This window comes from Falco biarmicus, chromosome 11, assembly GCF_023638135.1.
Source record: "Falco biarmicus isolate bFalBia1 chromosome 11, bFalBia1.pri, whole genome shotgun sequence".
Lineage (NCBI taxonomy): Eukaryota > Metazoa > Chordata > Aves > Falconiformes > Falconidae > Falco > Falco biarmicus.
Genome location: NC_079298.1, coordinates 22261834 through 22285120, shown reverse-complemented (window position 1 = coordinate 22285120; position 23287 = coordinate 22261834). Strand labels below are relative to the sequence as shown.

The 23287-nt window shown below is 39.8% G+C and overlaps 1 protein-coding gene across 2 annotated transcripts; it reads left to right on the top strand.

Annotated features, from left to right (window-relative positions):
- The first annotated feature begins 38 nt into the window (after window positions 1–38).
- ALG14 (ALG14 UDP-N-acetylglucosaminyltransferase subunit) lies at window positions 39–22981 on the top strand. Of its 2 annotated transcripts, none has more exons than XM_056355181.1 (4): window positions 39–439; window positions 2647–2798; window positions 7591–7713; window positions 22596–22981. In XM_056355181.1, the coding sequence occupies exons 1-4, from the start codon at window positions 307–309 to the stop codon at window positions 22824–22826; spliced, it is 639 nt and encodes a 212-aa protein (XP_056211156.1). In that variant the 5' UTR covers window positions 39–306; the 3' UTR covers window positions 22827–22981. The 2 variants fall into 2 exon arrangements, with proteins under 2 accessions (XP_056211156.1, XP_056211157.1); XM_056355182.1 differs by having other exon boundaries at window positions 7591–7717; window positions 22663–22981.
- The last annotated feature ends 306 nt before the right edge of the window (window positions 22982–23287 follow it).

The window sequence follows — 23287 nt, the reverse complement described above, 5'->3', positions numbered from 1 at the left end:
ACCGGCCGAGAACAGGCCGCAGCGGCCCCCTAGCCCAACCGGCCGAGAACAGGCCGCAGCGGCACCCCAAACCGGCCCGGCCCGGCCGAGCCCAACCCAACCTGGCCCGGGCCCGGCGCCGCCGCCCCGGCTCAGCCCAGCCACCGCCTGCCCCTCAGCGCCCGTCGCTCACGCTCGTACCGCGGGCCCGGCCCGGCCCGCTCCCCTGAGGGAGCCGCAGGGAGGTTTGAGCCGCGCCGGCTGCCGTACGGGGGAGGCGCCACCGCCCGCCTCTGCGCGGGGCGGCGGGACAGCTCCGGCCGCGCCATGGAGCCCCTGCGGCTGGTCGCCCTCCTGCTCCTCTTCCTTCTCTTACTGCTCGTCCCCTTGGGGCTCCTGGCGAGGAGGCGCCACGGCCGGCGGACGCCTCCCCTCAGGCTTCTGGTGGTGGCCGGCTCCGGTGAGTGGGGTTGCTGCCGGCGGGAGCGGGTTCCGCGGCGGGCCCCGGGAACTACGGCTCCCGGCGTGCAGCGCGGAGCGAGGGCCCAGGCGGCCGAGGCGGCCGCGCCGGTGTGTGCCGGGAGCGGCGGCGGGTTGAGGGGAGGCCTGCCCGCCGGCGGCCCTGTGACTGGCGCCGCTCTGGCCGCGACGGCTGCTCCTGGACCCCACCCGCGCCGGGCCCAGCGCCCTCGGGGCCGCCGCCTGCCTGTGGGCTTTTTAGCTCTTGATTTGAGCAACTGTTAAGCTTCAGTATTATTTGCGGCATTTTCGCCCGTATTTGTGCCTTACGATTTGGTTTCTGAACTTTTTCATCGGGCAGCACATGCGTTTCCCCGAAATCATTAACAAATACGTTGACTAAAACTGATGCAGGACAGACCTGTGCAGCTGCTGGAACTTCTGACAGAAGGGGCTTGACGGTGATTCAGGGCAAGGCGTTCCACAGATCGGGACCCCCCTTACGTGTGAGGTGTTTTGTAGTGATTTTACCCGAACCACGTTTCTGTGCTTTACTTACGAGAGCCTCACGTGAGTCTGACAGAGGCAGCACCGTTGTCCGAGTCACCCCCACACTAAGGGGACGCACACGCGTTTGCTACTCCTTGTTACCTCCCCAGAGCTGCAGAGCAATTAATTTGCCTCCCAGAATTAGACTACCTTGAAAATTTGCAGTTGACAAATCCAGGCAGGCTTTTGATTTAATGACCTCAGTGTCTCCGTAGTTTTTGTGCACTGGCTAATTGAGTGATAATCCCACGAGCTTTCTGCAATCAGAGTTTGACTGGCACTTTACTTCCGCCAGGGCTGGAAACGTGCTTGTTTTCCTTCAGTCCTTTGGAATCCAGTTTGTACATATTACAAAAATACATTCACTGAACATATGCTTACTGCATGAAATAATTCACAAGTCAGTTAAGATTCATATAACATTCAAGCCTATTTTTCAAGACTTCTTTGAAGTAGGAATCTCCTGCTCTTCTGTGAATACTCAGATGATTGCATTAAAATCTGTGAAACCTTCAAGAAACCATCACTCACAAGAAAATCCCTCCAAACACATTTGAAAAGTAGTGCACAGAATTCTGTAGAAAGGTGGCAAACTCGTGTCTAATGCAACATCGTTGCTCTTGCTGCTTGTCGGTTTGCCAGCTAAGAGTGCTTGATTTGTATAGCAAAGGTCTCTTAGGAGGCTAATGATGCTGGACAGCAGGAGGTAGAAGGAATACATTTTGTTTACTGTTTCGGTCTTCAACTTCCAGCAGAGTGAAAAAGTAACACATCTAGTAAACGCTTATGCTCATACTTAGGGGTATGGTTTGACGTTGAGCCAATCCAGCCCAAAAGTTAAAAGATGAGCCAGCTCCACTTTACCTATGCACACCATCTTCCCTCTCCCCTCTTCCACCATTACAGGTATTCCTGTTCAGGAAACGCAACTGACAAAAAAAAAAAAACAAACCAAAACCAAAACCCACTCCCCAAAACCCCAGTAAGTACACCCTCCCCTTCTCTCCAGTTTAGAGCCAATTTAGCTACCTGAACAAAGTGACCTTGCAGTTAGAAGGTTGTCAGCACCTGTCCAAGGGCAGCGGTTAAAGCACTTGGCAGGAGCTGGACTGTTTCTTCTGTCAGCACTCAGCTTTTACACTGGCTAGCTGCAGAGCGAACTTGCTGCCTGCTTCATTTCAGTATTACTAGCTGGGATAGTGCAGCCCCTGCTCTTACAGGTTGTAGGACTGAACACTGGGCCAGGCCAGTGGGAGTTAACGCTCCCGTGGTGCAGGTCTAAGCTGGATGCTGTTCAGCTTCATTTTGACCGTTGCACCATGGTATGGCTTTTGAGCATGGACTACAGTATAACTCTTTGCCCAGTCATTTTTGCATCATGTACAGGATGTTAAACATAAATGTACTTCTGTTTGATCCTGGTTCAATCCTATTTAACTGAAGAACTTCCATCAATACGGCTTCAGTGAGAGCTGAACCATCTCCATGTTACTTAAACAGTCTCAACCATCCTTTAACTGAATCCTCCACTCTCAGAAGTGTGTTGCTGAAAATAGTAGTACTAACAGGTCTTAAAAGGAAAAGGGACTGATTTAGCTGAAGAAACTGAAAGTTACAAAATCTTTCATATACTAACTGCATTTCATTTTGTTTTTACAGGTGGGCACACAACAGAAATCCTGAGGTTACTTAGCTGTTTGTCAGAGTCATACTCTCCTAGACATTATATTTTTGCAAACTCAGATAAGATGAGTGAAGCTAAAATACGTTCTTTTGAACAAAAAAGGGCTGAAACATTCCCCAATTCTCAGGTAACTTGTTAAATATGCTCTTGTAAGATAAAATTATCTTAACATGACATTCTAATTAAAGGCAATTTCGAAGTGATTCTTTAAAAGGGTATTTTTAAGATCAGCAGGTGCTTTTGATTTACTAGGTATTGATAGTCACTTGCACTATAGTTCAGCTAAAGGTGCTGTTCTGTCCATACTTGTTTTACGGTTCTAAAAGTGAACTAAATAAACACTATTGATTAATGTTGTGCTAGAAAGACACTGAAAATGCAGAGTAAATATACCTAAAAATAGCAAAAGCCATTGTTGCTACCAGTTTTCACTACCACCTTCCTTACTTTCTCTTAAAATGGTCTCTACCTCCTTTCAGTCCATTTAAAGCAATGAGGGAACATAATTGTAGTGAAAGTGACTGTACAAAGAAGACTATGTCTTGCTCAAGAAAAGCATGCATGCTGAAAATAAATCTCTCAATTTTTTGAACTAGTTAGCCATCAAAATGTTAATTTTAGCTATAAAAATACTGGGGCAGAAGTATCGTGGTCTTTTTCCTTTTATTTTGGCATTTCTCTTGGTGCCATGTTGGGTTTTTTTTAAGAAATTATATGTAAAAGTATTTTTTTTAAGGAAACCTTAATTGAAATTGTATTATTTTTGTGTTCTAGACTGTGTTTTGTTTGGATTTTAAAATTAAGCATTTAGTTACACGTTTAGAAATTATGCAATACCTCTTGGTATCAGATAGTTTTCTGGTTGATGACCGGAGCAAATGCTGAACTCCTAAAAATCATGGGGAAAAAACCCCCTGAAATTACCTTGTCTATCTTTTTATTAGATGTTTGCTTGCTTTGAGCTAGTCTGCTCTATGATTAACAGCCAGCGGTATGACTCTGGTGACTTAAAGTGTTACCTGATGTCCAGTTAAACCAGTAGAAAGATTATATTATTTTTCAGAAACTGGAATAAGTACAATGGAAATGAATGGTCTAACTACAAAAACCTTAGTCCTTTTGAGCAAGTAGTACAACACAATAATTATTTACGTGGTATTGATTTCATATGGTGCGCTTCTGATATTTCTGTTGTCTTCAGAAGTGCTACTGGGACAAAAGATTTTAGGACTGTACCAATGATTTTCAGAAAAAAACCCTTTTAATGTAAAGCAGCTGCTGCTGAGGTGAGCAACAGGCTCACTTAGGAATGACATTTTTAAGTTTGCTTACCCCACTTCCCCATGGAAGATGAAGGTTCCTTGTCTACCACAAGCTGCTGAACCAAGTGAAGATGACTTTGTTTAAAGTTGAGCGTGCTATCTCTTCTCCCATTGTGCATCAAGAATGAAAGTTTAGTAAAGTGACTGGAGGTATTTGCTGTTCAGAGAAATCTTGTTTTTTAATTAGTCATTCACACAGTCATACTCACTTCTCTGAAAAATGTCCAACCCTAGATTATTACATTTCTTAAAAATACGTATTTTGAGTATTAAAAGATTGTGCTATTTTCCACTAGTTTACTTAGTTTTGCTAAGCAGCTTCCCTTCCATATCCCCTCCAACTCCTAAAAGATCAGGTAGCTGTATTTTCCTTCAACACTGAAAGTCAGAGGAACATTTTTGGCTGCATCGAAGGTTGCTGTCCAGATAACATTTTCCTTTGACCATTCTTTTTCCACTGAGCAAAAATATTTAGAGTGAAAGTGGAAGATAACTTTTGGAAAGTAAATGTCACATGCCTATAACATGTATCTGCTAACTTTCATTGTGGTTTCAAGTAGTATGTGTTTTGGCACCGTGGATGCTGGAGATCATCAAGCATTTAAAAATCGTGTGTTAGTAGCTTCTTACAGCTTTGAATAAATTGAAAGAAAAAGTCTGAATGCTTCATCCTGTGGTCATTCCCTTTCTCTTCTCATCAGGAAAGTAGATTTTTCCAGAACTAAGGACTGGACAGAAGACATTACAATAATGACCCAAGGTGAAATCAGTGTACTCATTTAACAAATTATAATGTAAACCCCCCCAAAATATTTCTTTTTGGTCTGTGGTCTAGCCCAGTTCTAAAAGCTACAGTATTCAGGGAGAAGGTAAGGAAGCCAGAATGAGCATCTTGCTTACAGGAAGCAAAATGCTGCACCTCTACCCACTAAGTCTTTTTGAGGGAAAAAGAGATATCCAAAATGCCTCCTACGAAAAGTGTCTGGTCCTGCTGTTACTTGTCTTTTTGTTCTTTGTTGCCCCCAGCCTGTAACCACGGCTATTCTACATGGATGCCCTCAGAGCTGTTACTCAGGGAACATTCTGTGCTCAGCACAGAGAACCTGCTTCAGCTCCTGCCAACCTACTCTAGCAGCAGAAAGACAACTTAGATTTGTTGACTGAAGAACATGAATTCTTCACTGGATCTTATATCCACATTTGTCATGTCCAAGATGAGCAACTGGATAAACTAACCTTCATGTAGTGCTCATCTGACACATGTTCTTTTCCATTTTATGTTTCATGAGAGGTATCATACTAAGAAACCTTGTTGCTCAACATAAAAAAACCCACTATGTAAACCCAGTTTCTTTGCAAGCATTGCAGTACATTCAGTTGAGCATATTATTGTAGTTCACAGCAGTGTCAGTTTTCCACCAACTTCTCCTGGCATGTTTGCAAAACAACAGCATTAACTAGGTAAAGGACTACATCACTGGTTTTGAAATTGCAGTACCCAGTCAACCATTATAGACTTCCCAGTTTGGAACATTTGTCTTCAAATAACAAAAAGATTTCTGACTCCACTAAAAATGTAAGGAAAAATAAATGCAACAATGTGACACCATAGAATATAGGGGAGCAATTTGTCTGCTTCTGATATCAGACATGTACTCTGCAGTTTTCCAGCAAAAGATACAGGAGATGCCTTTGTCTGGAATACTAGCAGTACTCCATCAGATGAAAGGCTGGGATTGCAAAAGTATCTGGCAGTGGCTTTTAAACAAACAAAAACCAGCAACAACAAAATCCAGTTTTGTTTCTCAGCCTAAGATTTAAGAGTTAACATGTGGGCTGAAGTCCTAACATATGACATAGCACTGATGTGCAGAGTTTCAAGCATGTTTTTTGAAGATTATAGATAAAATCAGTGTGATCTTTACTTGAATTCTGCAACTAAATTTCTACTTTAATACTGTTTGGGGTCCCTGCCAATTTTTGCTGAAATTGGTTTTTTAATGATGAAGAAAATTACATACAGTTTTTCGGGAAATACTGTTTAACACCATTCTTACAGTGAAGGGAGCATCTGCATAGTTCCCCTGAAACCTGATCTGCCTAAAACCACCTTATCATACACTTATTCCTTGCAGGACCAAATACTATGCAAGGGTCTAAACTCCACTTACGGCATTTCTTTTTATCACCTGAACACTTCCAAAGCTTTAAGAAACAGAGGCAGTGATAACCAGAATCCTGTTGAATGGGGAGCAGAGGGCATGTTTTTTTCCATATTCTGTTATCAGACTAATGCAATCAGAGTTTCAACACCTGCAAATAAAACATAAAACAAACAGTTTTTAACATCTGTTAATGCTTTCCACTATCACAGCAATTAAAAAACCTTATCACAATGAAACAGGGTAATTTCAGTCAAGAAAATTAACTTAATATTCTGCATTTGCAAGTGTTGGGGTTTTTTTTATTCTTTCCACATTATTCAAGACTGATTTGTAATTTGTATTTACTGTACAGCTAGCTTTTGACAACGTAATCTTTCCTGGGCACACATCACCAGAGCTAAACTATGACAATTAGCAATGGTATATCTTAAGTAACTGGGGAATTTTCAGTATTTATAATGATAATTAGGGTCTCTCACTCCCAATATGACTTCTTCCAGATTGGTAGTGATCTTCGGTCCCACGAAGCAATCTAAACAATATGTCAACATCAATGAACAGTGCACTGCAGCTATTATATTTGTCTTTCATTTAAACAGTCAAAAATCTCATTGGCATCTGGACTGCCTTCTGATGTAGCAGTAGTTCTTAGGTGTAGTTCCTCTGCATCAGTCATCTGCAAAGAGTACAAGAAACCTAACTGCAGTTAACTGCTTACAGTGTTCCAAGACAAAACACATGTGTTTTATTAATTTGATGCCTTTTACACACAGTGAATAAGCTCTACTTTTTCCTAGGGAAAGAACAAAGAAAATGATTTCTTACACTTATTTTTTATTTAATGATAAGATGTTATTTCCTGTTTCTTTATGCAATTTTTTTGCATTTTGAATATGCATTTTGCGTATCTTTCGAATACTCATTGAGTACTTGTTTAAAGGATAGTGATATTTGCTGTTACATTTTTAGTAGTGTGCACCGGACATTAACTGAGGAAAGTTGTTACATTTTGTGCAATGTAAATCCTCGAAGAATTTGAACAGGCAAGAGACAGAAGAGTATCACCGGGTTGGGGTTGTATCTAATCAGACCCAGACTTGTGTCTCGGTGACCACGAGGTGGGGCGCTACGTTAACATACTGCGCGTGAAGCTGCTCTAGCCGAATTGTTTATTACGTTAGGAATGTTTTAAAGTAACGTGAGACGAGATTTAAAAAATAGATATACAGTTCTAGTATTACATTTTACTTTATTGCCAGGAGCGTTAAGCACGACACTAAACAAGGCATCTAAGAAAAGTTTTCATACCCAAACTTTTCCAAGCTAGATTAAAAAAAAAAAAAAAGATGGCATAGACAGATCTAATAACTATAGAAGTAGCAACAACATTCTTTAAAAAAATAACAATTCAGCTTATCGTGCTTTCTTCCAGTTCACCCTTGATAGCATTCCCAGAAGCCGTGAGGTTAGACAATCTTGGACCTCCTCAGTGGTAACAACCCTGCACTCCATGCTTTACTCCCTTCATTTGACCTGCAAATGGAAACCAGATTTGGTAGGTAAAGTAAATTTTAACTTATTGAGAACTTGCTTATCTTCAATCATAAAAGCATTTGTAATATCGAGACATTGCATATGTATGCTAAGATGATTTATGGTTCTCAGAAAAGGTATTTTTGAATGTAAAATTAAAGCTGAAAGAGATATAGCAGCAATACACCAAGAAAGAAAGAACAGGTTGCACTGCTGGTGAATTAGAGCAGTATATACTAGTTTCCCCTCTCAAAGTTTGCAGGTAACATCAGAGAGCATGTCACTCCCTTGTTAATGCTGGTAGAGCCAGCAAAAACAAGGTTGCAGGTTCTTGATACTATCTCTTCAGGATTGCAACAGCACAAACTGTGCCTGAAAACCTGGTTGTCCTGTTGGCTGGACTTGCTCCTGAAATGGTATGACCGGTCTGGAACAGGCAGGTTCAGACCAGCAGAAAATACATACAAATTCAGTTCTTGTGCTTACCTGGACTTTTCAGCTACATGCATATTTATTTAGTCTTTGGCTGACTAGCATTAATTGCTTCAACAAAAAACATCACTGCTGAAATGGCAACGCCTCAGCACTTCAGTAACTTTTTCAAGCTGTTCACAAAACTGCACTCTCATGCTAATTACAATATTCCACAGGGTTAATCAAGCCAGAAGCATACAGGGCTGGCAGATTATAGAACTAAAATAGAGGGAGGCAATCAATAAAGTTTTGTGTTAATCCAAGACTCAAAAGGCAGCGCATTGGACTCCCAAGTTTAAGTTCTACTGTTGTTTAAGAGAAATTTTAGTTAAAGGTGGCTTTCTGCTAGAGTTGTGCTATCTTAAGTAGTCAGTTATCCAAACGAGGTTTTTTAAAAAAGTATTATTTTAGCAGAATTTCAAATTAATATGGTATGGGGTTTAAAATATTTTAATGAAACCTGTAAAAACTTGTGCAGTTTCAAGATATTTTTCATAATTTAGTAGCAGCATATATACACCCATAGAGGATCTTTGTAAGCAGACTTATTTTTTAGCTGTCACTGTGAAGTGTATGGCTAATTCTAAAGAGGCTCATATAGATTTGTGATGTTTTAAACGTTTAGAGAAGTTGGGAATAAATTTGATCTCATTGTTTTCAATAGTACCGGCAGTTCCTAACAGATCAAAAGTTACTTGCTGGAATTTTCAGAGCAGTTTAGTGAGCAGAACAACAGAGGTAGCTTTTTGTAGTTCTTGTTTGTCAAGCCTGTTCTGAAAACTGGAGATAAAGTTGGACAGGAGGAAGAGATGGCTTACTATTCTTTTTACAGTGATTTTAATTTGAGAGGGGAAATAGCAGAGGGATGTTTACATGAAGCAGACATCTTAGAACAAACATGGGTAACAAATTTCGGAATCACTTTGCTACACCACTGGTTTTAGTTAATGTTTTAGTTTGGGTTTTTTTGGGGGGGTGGGGTGGTTTTTTTACTTATTATTGCAAAAGTAATTGACTGGAAGATCTCACTGTGTAGCTTAATATATTACCAAAAGTGTCAACAGGGCACATCATAGAAGAGCAGGAAGTTACTAATCTAATTCCATGGTTTCTCTGTTTACAAGAAGAATTTAAAGTGACAGGGGGATTTACACATAGAATTATTAGAAATGGTGTTGGAGTTGATAAACTGTGATAAACTGGTAAAAGCCTAATGCTTTTGAAAAACACTTGTCCTTGTAAAATGAAGGATACATTTTAGCAAGGCCCTTAAGCCCTTTATAGTGTTTAAGGGAACCACTGACTCAAAATGCTATCCAAAGAGTCATCCATGACATGAGAAGGGCTTGAGGGGAGGGAGTTTCCAAGTGTTTTTTTGCCAGATACCATCGTCAACCACAATAGCAGCTGGTAACTGCCACTGGCAAAAGCACCTCTGGTGTTACGCCAAATCTTACACCACTTGAAAGCTGCTTGCATACTACTACTTGTATGCATATCTTAGTTTAAGGATTCTATAAAATATGGTAAGTCTGAGAGCTGTAAAGATTTTAAAACATTTATCAAAGTATAGTGATTCAGGGATTAAAATGCCTCAGATTGCCAGTGAAATGATTATATGTGGTATGTGAAGCAACTGGTAATATTTAATCACCTTTAGAAGAAAATGTTCACAGTGAATTGCAACTCCTCATACCCTTGGCAAAATGAAATGCTTAGTAGTTTAAAGAACTAAAGGATGGGACAAATCCTGGCGTTTACAGGACTCATCTACAGCTTTTGGCATGGAAATCAACACCGAGTTTAGAAACAAGCACAGTATTACATCATGCTGAGAGCTTCGTATTTTTAAACAGTGGAGCTCATGGGTACTGTACATTTTCAGTCTAGGCAACTATTTTTGTTTAACTGCAGGAGGAAAAGACAGCTTTTAATTGCTTCTAAGTCATTTGTATTATGAGTGATTCCTAAATCCTTACACTCTATTTTAGGCGTGTCAAAAACATGTGCATGTTTGAAGGAACGACTGAAGTCCTCCAGACACCCAAAAGCTAGAGAAAAGCAGAAACGTTGCAGTTTTCAAGGAATGCAGAAGTACTACAAAGGGAGCCTGAAACCATTAGGTGCACAAAAGCAAGATTTGGAGCAGATAGGCTTAGGCTGGCATAACTAGCATATCTGTGGAGCCAAAATAGCTGTAAAGGGGAAACAGCAAATATAACTGCACAGGAATTACTTTATATGTGCTTATTTACATGAGCACTGTGTCCCCTTTGTATCTCACACTGATGTTCTGGCAAAGCTTCTTAGTTTACTTTGCATGAGAAAGCGGTTCCATCTAACCCTTCCTCAAGACAGTGAGTTCAGAAAGAACTGAACAACTTCCAGGAGACCTTTGCTGTCTTGCGGGACTTGACCCACACTTGAAATGGGCCCCCAGAGAGTTTAAGAAATGTAAAAGTTAGCTTAGTTGTTCGGTTTGAGATCATCTTCAAGAGGCCCATTTCTGAGTTATGAACATCTGCACTCTGCTAAGTTAAGTCCCTTTAGATATATTAAACCAAGTAACAGAATTAAGATGTCAGAAGTGATGATTCATTTATGTTCCTATAGCCAAAAATTATAGGACTACAAGTGTCGGTGTTCTGCATGTATGCTGGGCAGTTTTTACGTGTCAACCTTAGATAGGCTTCCTATGCAGAAGCCTTGAATTCCAGGAAAGAAAGGCTTGTGCCAACACACACTGTCTACACCTTTCTTCCCCCAGAAAAGCTTTTAAAACCATTCATCAGCTGCAGCCAGGTTTAACATACAGTCATATCTTCAAAGACCGCAAATTCCTACCGTGAAAACAGGCAGCTGGTTAGAGAAGAGAGACTTTTATTGCCTTCATTGAGAGAAAAGCTGAGAAGAAACATAAACCCAGAATGAGATGTTAGAAGATCTGCTCTCTAGGGAAAGATGAAAATTCTTCTTAGTTACAGAAAATTAGACAAGCTGCACAGAGGTTTTTCCCAAAAATAGAGAAAATTACTGAGTCTTACATAGATCATTTGATGTCTAAGAAGGAATAAACTAATGTTATGGCCTTCCTATAATATGCTTGAAGTCCGTCCACAGGTACAAGTTCAGAGGAAACCAGTCTTAAGTTCTCTTGCTGCTTACAGAACTATTGTCCTTGTCTCTGGGCCAGTTTATTAACCCTGAAGTCAGGTCTTCAGGTGATACAGCCCTTTTGCCAGATGTGATTATTCCGGTCATTCTGGCATACCTGAAATTAAAACTGAAAAGAATTTATATGGGTGCACCACACAGCAGTAAGCTGTACAGAGATTGCATCCAGTCCTTGTTCTCAGCCATAGACAGGCTATGTAATTGGGTCAGCAATTTGCTCTCCTTTAATGTAATTACATTAAATTTCACCTAGAACTGTGCAGAAATGCTATGTAAAGCTCCATTCATTAGTAGACTGTGCATCCTGGACCCTTAGGATGAGACTTTTTTTGCTTTTCTGGACAACATTCTCAGCAGTTGTTACTGCCTGAAATAAACAGATACTTTCAGATCACTTCTATTTGGAAAAACCTGGGTTAAATCAGGCAAAGGCAGCAGTCCTTCCACATTAGGGCCTCCTTCCCGTGGGAAGTCTGTAGTAAGAAGTTTACATTTGCACAGCAAGTACAAGGTCTGCTGTCTCCCTCCCCGCCAGCGGTCAATTGAATGAGTCTCTCCTTTTTAAACTTCCTTCTAGAAGCCTGAAACCTCCACAGCTCATTATGCTTCTAGCACTCTACCAATTCTTTTATGACTGCACATCCCATCACACACGCCTGTTCCCCTGGCTGGTTAAATTCACTACAAGCTTCTGGAGTTGTTACAGAAGTGTTCACACAGTAAGCAATATGAAAGGAGATCATTATTTCATTTAGCTAAGATTTTCCATTCTTTGTGCCCTGCCTAAAATGTCTTAAGTTCATAGCACTTTAACAAATTACTATGACGAATAGTAAATTACTGTCCTGTATATCACTGTTCTTATTAGAACTTTGTGGAAAGCTACAAAATCTGGGTGGTAGCGTTTTTTCTCTATTCACTTCATAACAAGTGAACTTTGTATAATGCAGTATTGAGACTAGCTAGTGCATTCTTTTGTACACTGAGTCTTTCCCCACTATTCATAATTCTTCTGAACCAGATTGACAATATGTCTGATGTACTATTGTTCTTCTAGGATCAAAACAGTCAAAATAAGGAAGAATAAGAACATCAGAATAAGACCTTCAGTGACACAAATCATATAGTCTAAAAAGAAAACAAAGTTAACCCATCAAAATTTGTGTTTAACTTCTCAGTGTTAATGAAAATATGAGTCTTATCCCTCCTCTACCTTGTGCGCTGTGTACAGCTACCCTGCAGCCACCGCTGAGCACAGATAAACATCTAAAGCTATTCAAAGCAGTCAGTTTTAAGCTAGGTTGTAGCTCTGCTCTTTCTGTGACCGCCAGTTAGACATGCTTATAGACACCACGTTTCAGACAGAAGATGGAAGTAGCAGTAAAGATGAACTGACAGCTTAGATTGAAGCAGAGTCTATACTAAAGATTGGTCAGTCTTAACTCATCAGCTATCAGGTTCATTATGAACCTAATGGAACACCCTGGTCACACTTCCATGTATGTTTTAAAGCATGGATTCAAGTAAACGGTCTTGCTGAATGTGACCACTGAAGCAGGCCACTGGTATGCAGATACAGACTGCTAACACCTCTAAGTTTTGCGTTGTGAAGACATTTCAGGCAGGTATTTGATGCAGATTCTTGCTATACCAGCTGCAGTGATTAGGCAATAGCCTCAAAGATGTTTGTATATGCATAAAAATATCAGTTCTAGCTAACTTAAAATGCCACTTTCAAGTTCTAGTAAAATGAATGCTTGACTAATGCAACACACATTGAGATTTGCAATTAAAGGCTCATTTTAGGCCATTATTAGTAATATGTTTGATTATATTCATCAGTCTTTGGATGTAATTTCTCCTTTCCTTTTGAGTAGAAGCAGGTTGCTATAATAAGCAGTAGTTTTTGATATCAGGAGGTGAAATAAGCCCTTATTTTTAAGTAGGGTCTGTACGGTTAGATGGTATTTCTCATGGTGCTCTGACCAAGAGACTTTGGTCAGGTTCAGACTCAGCCAAGGTGACATTTAGAACAAGAACACGTAGTTAAGGACTTAGTTTATTCTCCAGCCTGCATCTGCCTTGGCAATCTTGTCCTTTTTTAACCAGCCTTCTATCTGTCTCCCATAGTTTCTCACAAGATTCACTGCTGCCACTGTTTCTTGACACAAGCCTCTGGCAAAGGTCATGATGTTTGGTTGGTCCCACTGACAGTCTGGGTGTTAGTTTAATGTTTTAATAACCACTAATGTTCCCACAGACTTGGGCATTAGTACTACTTTCACACCTGTCATTTATTAGTATTTTCCATTCATTGGTTCTATGTTTCTCATTTTACATTTGGCAGTTAGGCTGGGGAGTATGCTGATGGAAACTACCACTTCAAAGACCTTTTAATCCCACTGATGGACCTGCCACCTTTCACCTGAAATAGAGACAGCTAAGTAGTGTGCCTAAGGTTAGCTTCATACTAAAAAAAAAAAAAAGCCAAGCCTGCGGTGTTTCTTTATGCGTCCAAATCTAGATTCTCAGACTTTCCTTACTAAACTATTGCCTAACTTCTGAGGTTCTTAATGGCCCCAGTTATCTGCCTTTTCATCAGTAAAGCCCCTAGGCGTACCCAGAAACAGACCTGAGCTGTTTAAGTCTTTACAGCGTCAGATAGCCATATGCATAGCTGAACTCCTGAGCTCTGCTGAGATCCAGAAACTAGTAGCTTCCCTCACTATGCATGTGGGTTCAGATCCAGATCACATCAGCTGGACTTCTTTTCTTTTCTTTTGCCCCTGAGGACACTGGGCTGGTAACTTTGGTTCAGGCCACTAAGTGCCTAGAAGGCAGAAATGACAACACCTGGTGCTGTTACCATTAAATCCTGTTGTTAGATCTAGTTCCTAGTGGTTTTGTAGAAGCTCTCCTTTTCTCCCATAGAAAAATCCACTAGGTAGGATTTTTGTCTCCCTCTCTCCAAGCTTTTATAAAGTGAGAGCTATGGAAACGAGGGAGTTGGTCATGCTTCCCAATATAATTCATCCTACGATGAAAATAATACTCAGGGGAAAAAACAGTGCATGTCAGAAACCCAACTGCACAGTATGCTAATTTAAGTCCTTTCTCTTCTACTTCCCTGTTCCCCATGCTGGCATTTACCTAACCAGGATAAATAAGATCCATGATCGGCCTGTAAGACCACACATGCCTCTGCTTGTTTTGAAGAGCATCTCACCTACTGTGTGTATTGTATAACAACAATGGGAACCGTACCAACAAGACACAGACGTGGACTAGAAAGGTTTTCATGGCAATGCTACAAAGCTATAGCTGCTGACCAGCCTGAACACAAGCTGTTCCTACAGAACGCTGTAGCTATCTTTTTGCACCCCAGATGATTCAACTGATTTAGACAGTAGAAGATAAAAGTGTACCCAGGGATAATTCAGTTCTACTTGATTGTCTGATTTACATCAAACTACACATCTAGATTATTTTGTCCTAGCCTGCATTCCACAGGTAAGTTCAAACAGCAAATAGGCTGTGAAGTTTTAGCTCGTTTAATGAACAGGTTGTGGAGGGAAGCGAACTGGATAAGATCTTAATTCTTCAAAAAGAAGATCTTTAAGTAGTAGGTAGCTTAATGACCTTTATATTGTTCAAACAGTACCTGAAATTCTCCTTTCTCCCCATCAATAACAATAATAAAGAATTGTTGGAAAAGGTTCCTAATTTTTTATTAAAAAAAACACCTTAAAAAATATTAACAAGTCTAACGTAGTTTTGCTTGAGGTTCAAAACTTGAATTTTCAGACATGCTAAAGAGCTAGACTAGCAAGAAGAGCTTTAATAAGAACGCTCCCTCCCACACACTTAAGTATTTGAGTTAAGGATAAATCCCTTTCTGTCGTAAATTCTCAGAATTGTCTTGTTTTCCTGATTACTAAATAAATTTATATTCCGTAGAAGAGATCTTGTTTCTGTCATAACTGCAGTACCTCTGTGTAGAGGAGCAATGTATTTCTTGATACTTTTTACAGTTATCTCATTTAAGAAAAAGTAACAGTTTTTCTGTTCACCATCCAGGTGAACTAAAGTTGCCGTCAGAGTTACTAGCAGAAATTGATTCTTAATAAATAGGGCCTGCTATATCTGAACGTATTAAAAAAATAATTCTAGTCAAAAGAAAATAGCACATACATTTTATCTTATTCTCAGAATATGCTACTGACTCAAAATGCATGCTAATAAAAGCAATACTCTCCATACCTGGAGATCTTCACTGAGAAGGATATACAGGAATTTTGATGCATCCCTTGTGAGGAGTAAGCTATTGTTTTCCTGGTGTTAAAGTAAGAAATACCGATGTGAGAGAAAGTAAATACTTTGCCCCAAATCTCATGATAAGTCCACAGCACAGCTGTGAGTACAGCCCAGGTTTCTTGACTCTCCAAGCTTGCATCTTGGTCACGAGCTCATCAGGTAAATCTAGTTCCAGTTAAAATTTGAGGTATCTGTTCACTGATGGGTTTGTTAATTTAATTTCACGGTTAGAGCATCTCCAATATTAAGAAAGCAGGTCCCACAACTGCAGGGCTGTAATGCCTGCAGTTGTGTTTCCCACAGGCTCAGGGGCTGTTCGGGAAACACTGAGTAGCCGGTGAAACCTGGGCCTTGTGAATCACGGGGCAGGAATGGGAACAGCAGAGGCTGAGAAGCCAGACTACAGCTGCCTTTTTAGGTAGCACTCTGTACTTCTGCAGGTGAAGGAAAAAAATGTTCGGCTGGATTCTTCACCTCACAGGGCATTAGTATGAAGTTTTCAAAACAGTAACATGATACTAAAAACAAGCAAGGGCTGATGAGCTCATGAGATACTGTAATTTACATAGCAGAATACAAATGAATTCATTGCAGATTCTCTTGTGCCACAGAAACAACCTCCCCCCAGCAAAACAAAAAAACACACAAACGAAAACATTGGTTATTCCACTCTGAAAGCATAAAAGGCAGTAAACTCCTGAAACATCAAAACCCCTAGCACCTACCTGGTGAACGCAGGAGTCCAAAACTAGCCCTGACATAAAAAGGAGTACAGTGGGGTTTTTTTAGTTTTCCTTTCAGTGTCCAAGGACCTCTACTCAGCTTTCACTAAATGTGACTGCTTAGTTTCCCTGTCACTGGAGTCATTCTGTACTCCCTTTCCCTTGTTTCTGAAAGATCCTTCAGGTTATTTTATGGTCAGATTTGTAGTTTCACGAAGGAGGCTTTCTTTGAGTCAAGACCATGTCTTTTACACCCTTTTAGTTTTCTGTATTTGTATGTTATTGAACTGCATTTATTGTTACTCCTGATACCTTTGTGAAAGGCTTATTATTTTTGTCGACCATTATTTCTAGCATTTCTTAAAAGCTGATTTTTGTAAGGTTTCCATGTATTGTAACTTGCTATGGCACTTCAGGTTTGGGTTTTTTTGTGTTTGTTTTGGGGTTTTGTGTGTGTTTGGTTTGGCATTTTTTTGCTATACAAGTCCAGCTACCAACAACCCAACATTTGGGTATCTGTCCTCAACTAAGAACACACAATGAAAACAAAAATATAACACACATAGACTGACAATCCCTTTAGCTGCTTTCTCCAGTTGGTGTGTTTCCTTTCTGACCTTCAAAGACTCATTCTAAAGCCTTTGCCTAGGAAGGTGGAAACCTGTCAAACTGTCCAAATCAAGGAGCATTCTGCTGAAAATACCTTTGGCTGAGGAGTTTTGTCACATCTGTAGATGGTGTAAATTTTTCATCAGAGCCAAGTGAGATTGGTTTCTGCTCCTCCTTTTTCTTGATAGAGGAATTAAGGGATTTGTTTTGGGTTTTTTTTTGTTTATGAATGAAGTCTTATTTGCAAACAGGCAAGCTTTGTTCTCAGGTCCCTTCTTAGGGAGCATGGCAATATGGCTATGTTTTAAAACTCCTTTTTCTTCCTGATGTGAACTTCTTTTTGGTCATAGTTCAAACTGGTTTCCCACTTCCTCTCTTTGATATTTTGTCATTTTTTAATCCCCTTTTCCCTTACCTTCCTTAAAATATCAGGAATGGCTGTTCAAATTTCCTTGGCTTTTCTTTTTTTTTGTCTCCAGCTGTTAAATAGCCATTGAAACAAAGTACTTATCAACAAAAGCTGAGTTTTAGCAGTCCAGCAAAAACACACACACAAAAAATTATTAATAAATTACTGCTTTAGGCCCACAGTTTTTCCTCAATAAGCAGAAAATAGCTAATTGTTTGGAGTTTTTTCCTACATTGTTAAAAAAGTAGGTCTGTTTACTTGCTTGGGTGTACAAAGATCATGCTGCTAGCCCAGCTTGGGTCAGTTCTGTATCACTGCACTCACCTTTGCCTCTTTTAGTAGTTTTCTATCACCACCATTCTATTCCCTTATCTCCAGTTACTTAACACTGTGGGGAAAGGAACATTACCAAGACTAAGGAGGCCTGAGCAATGTCCTAAACGTGCTCCAGGAGGTTACTCCATAGCTGGCAAACAGCACAGTCTTCAGCTCACATATGTGTATCACCCTGCAGCAGCAAGTAGCCTTCTCCCACCACAAGTCCACCCAGCCCCAGAAAGCTGGGCAGTTTTTCTACTCTTGTCCAGGTGGCAAAGGGCAATCTCTGTGGAAGTCATTAAGGAGAACAGCAGGTGTTCACAGTTTCTTATGCAAAGCAAATCTCACATTAGTTTTCCATTTTCTTCTAAGTTTAAGGGGACTTATGTTGTCCTCCCTTTGATTGTTGTAACTTGTTCATTAAAGATGTACAGCAAATGTATGTTTATATATTTATGAGAAAAACTGCAAGCTTTCTGCTTTATTCATATTTGTTTTAACCGCTGGCCTGACATTTAATCCCAGTGAAGCTGTGAGCTATGCTTTCAGTGTCTTAGCTGGTAAATGTCACTCTGCTACAGTGCTGCATTCACCAACACTAAAGCAGCTTTTATCAGCAGTGATGCCATGTGCCAGTGTTCCCAGTGTGCCAGACTGCTGGCTTAGCTTGTTTTCTTTCAACGACTGTATAAAATATCTGAAACAGAAAGGCAAGAACTATTCTGGTTTTATATTAAAGTGATTAATATGAAATTAGATTTATCAAGAGAGTTGCTAAGTATAAATGTTGTATTCTGATCCTTTACTTTTAAACCTCCATGAATATACAGATTGATTAGTTTATTGTACTGTTTAAAAGTCTAGTTACATTTAATTGCTGGAGGATTTTAGTATGTAGGATTTAGTTTATAGGCCTGTGAAGCCAGGCAGCCAGCGAGCCAATATAACAGTTGCTGGACATTTCTTGCATTAGAGGTGAACGTAAATGGTGTAGGGAGACCTGTAGCACTGGCTTCTGGAATGATCCCTTACAGTTTGTTGGCAGCAAAGTCAGATAGTCCAGTGACCAAGAAAGTCCTTAGGCAGTTGCAGCTCAAGAGGTCACAAAGGTGACACAAAAATTGTCTCCAAACCTCACCAAGCAAGGCTGAACCAAATAAACTAGAGATCCTCAGCGAGACCTCGTGCAATGCAAATATTCTACAGGCAGTCTTGTAGCTAAAGTAAACAGATATTGGGAAACACTTACCCTGAATAGCCTGTGACCTTGTAGAGGCCCTGGTCCCTTCTTGCCCAATAGATGCCTGCTTCTTCTCCACAGCATACTAATGATTGCCACTGGATTCCCTGAGAGATGTTTGTATTCTGCTGGAGGGGAAAAACAAAAGTCTTTTCAAGGTGGAAGACATCAATCATTCTCCAAAATTTACTTCTCAACAATGTTTTGAAATTCACTAGTAGGACAGCTCATCTTCTCTTACAAGTTTAAGGAAGGCTGTAGATGATTCAGTTCCTTTCCACCATCAACAGCTTTGAATATTGTCAGCAGCAGGACAGCAGCATTTCTAGCTTAAAGATTCCACAGTGGTTCCTCTTAGTAATGTGCATACTTGTTTTCTCAGAAGTTGACTGTATGATGTTAGATTCCAAGCAAAAGGAATACTGGTCTCCATTCCTGCTGACAGTGTGAGAGGGAGTAAGTAAGGACTGGTCAGACCAGATTTTTGGAGGGGAATTGCCACTCCAACACATGAGCAGCTGCACCAGTCCTAGGTACAACATGTCTCCAGACACTTACTGAAGGTTAACTGAAGGTTAATTTTTAATGATCAGAAAGATTGATTAATAGTTCTGACTTACAGATCACGACCCCAAATTCAGATAGGTATCTCTTTGTCTGTTGGCTTCAGCAGGTTTGTACCAGAGTCTCTTTCAGGGGACAATTCCGAGACTCAAGCATTTTAGAACAAGAACATCTATAGGCAGATGAGTATTTTATGGGAATTTTGCATACAGAGATCCTGCAGAACCACATCTCCTTTGTCCTGTTTGAACCAATATGTGTGGAAGGGGAAAGAGCAGAGGACATGAGTTACGATCATGGTTTTTTTTAGAGATGCCTAGTCCATAATTTTCCTGATCCTTTTTCTCCGCATGCAAGTATTTTTCCATTAATCAAAGGGCATCTGAAAAGCAGCTTACAAGTTATAAGAAAGCAATAGAAGGTATAAACTGAGTGCATTATATTAAAACCTGGATATAGTAAAGGTAGTTTATCATGATTATGATAAATTAAATTTTTGATTATCGCTTTTCTGTTTTGCGCTTCAGCAAAGTAATAACAGCAACTCAGTGTGGCCTTTAAAGCTACACATAGATTCACAAATAGACCCCTTTACTACTATTTCATTTCATGATCTTTTAGTTTGGAATTCATTCTAGCATTTACCTTTGTGAGTGCATCTAAACACAAGAATACCAAAAAGACTGGAGCTTCTAGACAAGTTTAATAGAGGAGGGAAGCACGATGAAGCATATGGCACAGTGGCTTGATAAAGACCATGATTGTAATAATTCAGCTTTTTATAAAACCTGTTCTACAGTTCTCAACTTCTGGGCTGAGGAGAATGTTAGGATGCCTACCTGACCTAAATCATGTCTGTGACTGGTATTTTTTCATGTCAGACTGCGGAAAGTAAGAGACCAAAGTCAAACTCTCTACTTGCTTTAGACGACTGGATTGAGCTTACATAGTGGAGGGAGTCTACGAGAGCGCAGAGCCAGTACAAGTCCAGAAGGAAGACAGGTGGAAGGGCGCCTGGAAATAGGAATGCAGAGGGAGATGAATACCGGAGATCACAAAGAAAACCAGGGAAGAGAGGAGACATCTGAGGGCTGGGTAGAGCACAGAGAAACATCAAAATGAAAGACACTGAAGAAAGGACAGGGGAGATTAATGCAACAGAAAAAGGGCTTGGGAAGCAATGAAGATCAGACAATATTTGTACTCTAGGTAGCTCTACTAAAGGAAAAAGAAAGTGGATTTTCTGTTTAGCAATGGTGCACATTTTTATCTGTTTGCTTAAAGCTGCATATTGAATCTGAAATCAGTAGTCAGACTGAATACTCAGCTCACAGAAAAAAAAGGTAGTAAATAACTTTTTTGGTCTGTTTTCGTGTTTCTTATGTATTGGTCTGAAACAGACCAGATTCCATATCAGGGACCCTGGTGGGTTTTGCCTGCAAACACAGGAGAATGCTCCAAGTTGTTTCCTATGTTTACACCACAGTAACAAATGTTACTACAAATAGAGATACCTAAACATGCCTTAACTGAAATATCGGTAGCCATGTACCAGTAGCACAATCAACATCAGTGCAAATTCATCAAACTTGTCAAGAAATAGGGCAAAATGCATGGTTTAGTTCACAGGTATGGAAACGTTTCTTTGAAATAAGAAAAGGCAGCGTGTGTGGTTATATCCTTGCTTGCCATGTATAAATGTATAAAAAACAGATCTTCCTTCTCAGCAAGTTGTATAGTATGTTTTAAAGTCCCAGCATGGATTTATTTGCAATCAGGTTCAGCAGGTTTGGAACAATAGTATATTACTCTGATTTCAAAAATATAGTATGCAAAGTTGAAGTGTTCAGCTTCTTTGCCTTTTAGCTAAATAATTGCTAATATAAAAGAATTACACTTTTGCAGTTTTCTTATACAAGTATTTGTTGCTGTTGATAACCTAAAATTTCAAAATTAAACCAGTATACAGCCTGTTGCTTATAAGGGACTTCTAAGAAAAAGTCAGTAAATCTTGCATGAATAAATAGTTAAATTAAGATCAACAATAAAATCAGAACAATTTTGCATACAGTATTACATTCTGTTGGTTCTGATAAGAAAACCCTGCATCATGGTCATCACATCCCCAAGCTAGATTTCTGGCATCATCTTAAAGGCAAAGGAAAGTATAGGTGATAGTTTGGAACTCAGTAGCATCAAAACTGCTGCTGCTTTTGACCGAGGCAAGGTGCTGTTAGTCAGTTCATCAGTCGGATCTTGCCACAAAGCAGGGAAGGAAACACTCTGAAATGATTGCTACGGCCCTGAAACAGAAACTAGTATTTTTCTTTCCCCCCACCAATATATCTTTCAGATACTGCTGTATTTGGAGTTAAGACATGTGAGTTTATAGAATATAGGGCCATGATTTTATAAAAGAACTCTTTATTTCCATATAATCCCCAGCTGTGCAGAAAAGTGCTGATTCCACGGTAGTAGTTAAATTTACTAAGAAACATCTTGCCTGAAATCAATTTTGATGCCTAAGTAGAGTGCCTAATGTACCCTGGTAGATTCTGATGAAGGTCCTAATTCATCAGCACATTTTTGCTGAACTCTTCAGTGTTTTGCTGACTTAAGCCAAAGTTCAAGAGGTTTATAACTGGATCCCAGCTTTAGTAAGCCTAATTAAACTTCTTTGGCCTTATTATGCCTTAATCTGTGCAGAGATCTCATGATTGAGACGCAAAGCTGTGACTGAGGTTGAAAGCTGGTTTAGTTACATAGCCACAAGTCAGGGAGTTCTTCCTTCATAGAAATTAACTGTGCCCTTTCAGAGCTCTTTTCCTCTTCCTTGACATGTAAAGAAAGATTATCTTTTTTGGCAGCTACTTTGAAATAATTCCTTTTGTTTGTGCTGTTCCCCCCACCCCACCCCCTACCACCCTTTTTTTTTCATATTCACTTGCCTCTTCTGTTTTATAAAATATCTTTGGAAATATTTTTTTAATGTAATATTATATGAATGTGTGCACTTTTAATTCTTCACCATATGAAAAAACCTCATGCTTTACTTGTGTAAAATGTTTCATCTCTTTTAGATATTGTGCAATGGACCAGGAACATGTGTTCCTGTCTGTATATCTGCTCTTCTTCTTGGGCTTCTAGGAATGAAGAGAGCAATCATTGTGTATGTAGAGAGCATCTGCCGTGTGGAAACTTTATCCCTGTCTGGAAAGATTCTGTACTACTTTTCGGATTATTTCATCGTTCAGTGGCCTGATCTAAAGGAAAAATATCCCAAGTCAATATATCTTGGTCGAATAGTGTAACAACAGAAGACGAGCCTTACCTAAAATAAACTCTGCAAGCTCCTCACTGAAGAAATGCATTCATGTAGCAATTTATTTTCAAAGATTCCTGTTAAGAAATTAGGCTGGTACTGGAAAAGGAAACAATAATAAAGATATCTCTACATTTAAGCACATTTTTGTGTAGTTGTATTTATTGCCGTCATGCAGGTCTGTTTCACCAATACCTCATAATGGCCTTAAGTCTATGCTGTCTGTTTTCATCTAGTTTTCCTGCTATGTGAATGGCAATTTTTGTCTACAAATAAATATTGGAATTTGTATGAATGTAACATTTCCTGTAAGGAAACTTTGTGTAGTTTTCTAAATTGTAAGAAACAAAGTCTTGTTCTAGCACAACAGACTTTATTTCCTGTATGCTAGCAGTGAAGTCCCTTGTGAATCCTTGGAGTATAAAGGAAACAGTTATGTTAAGTTGGCTT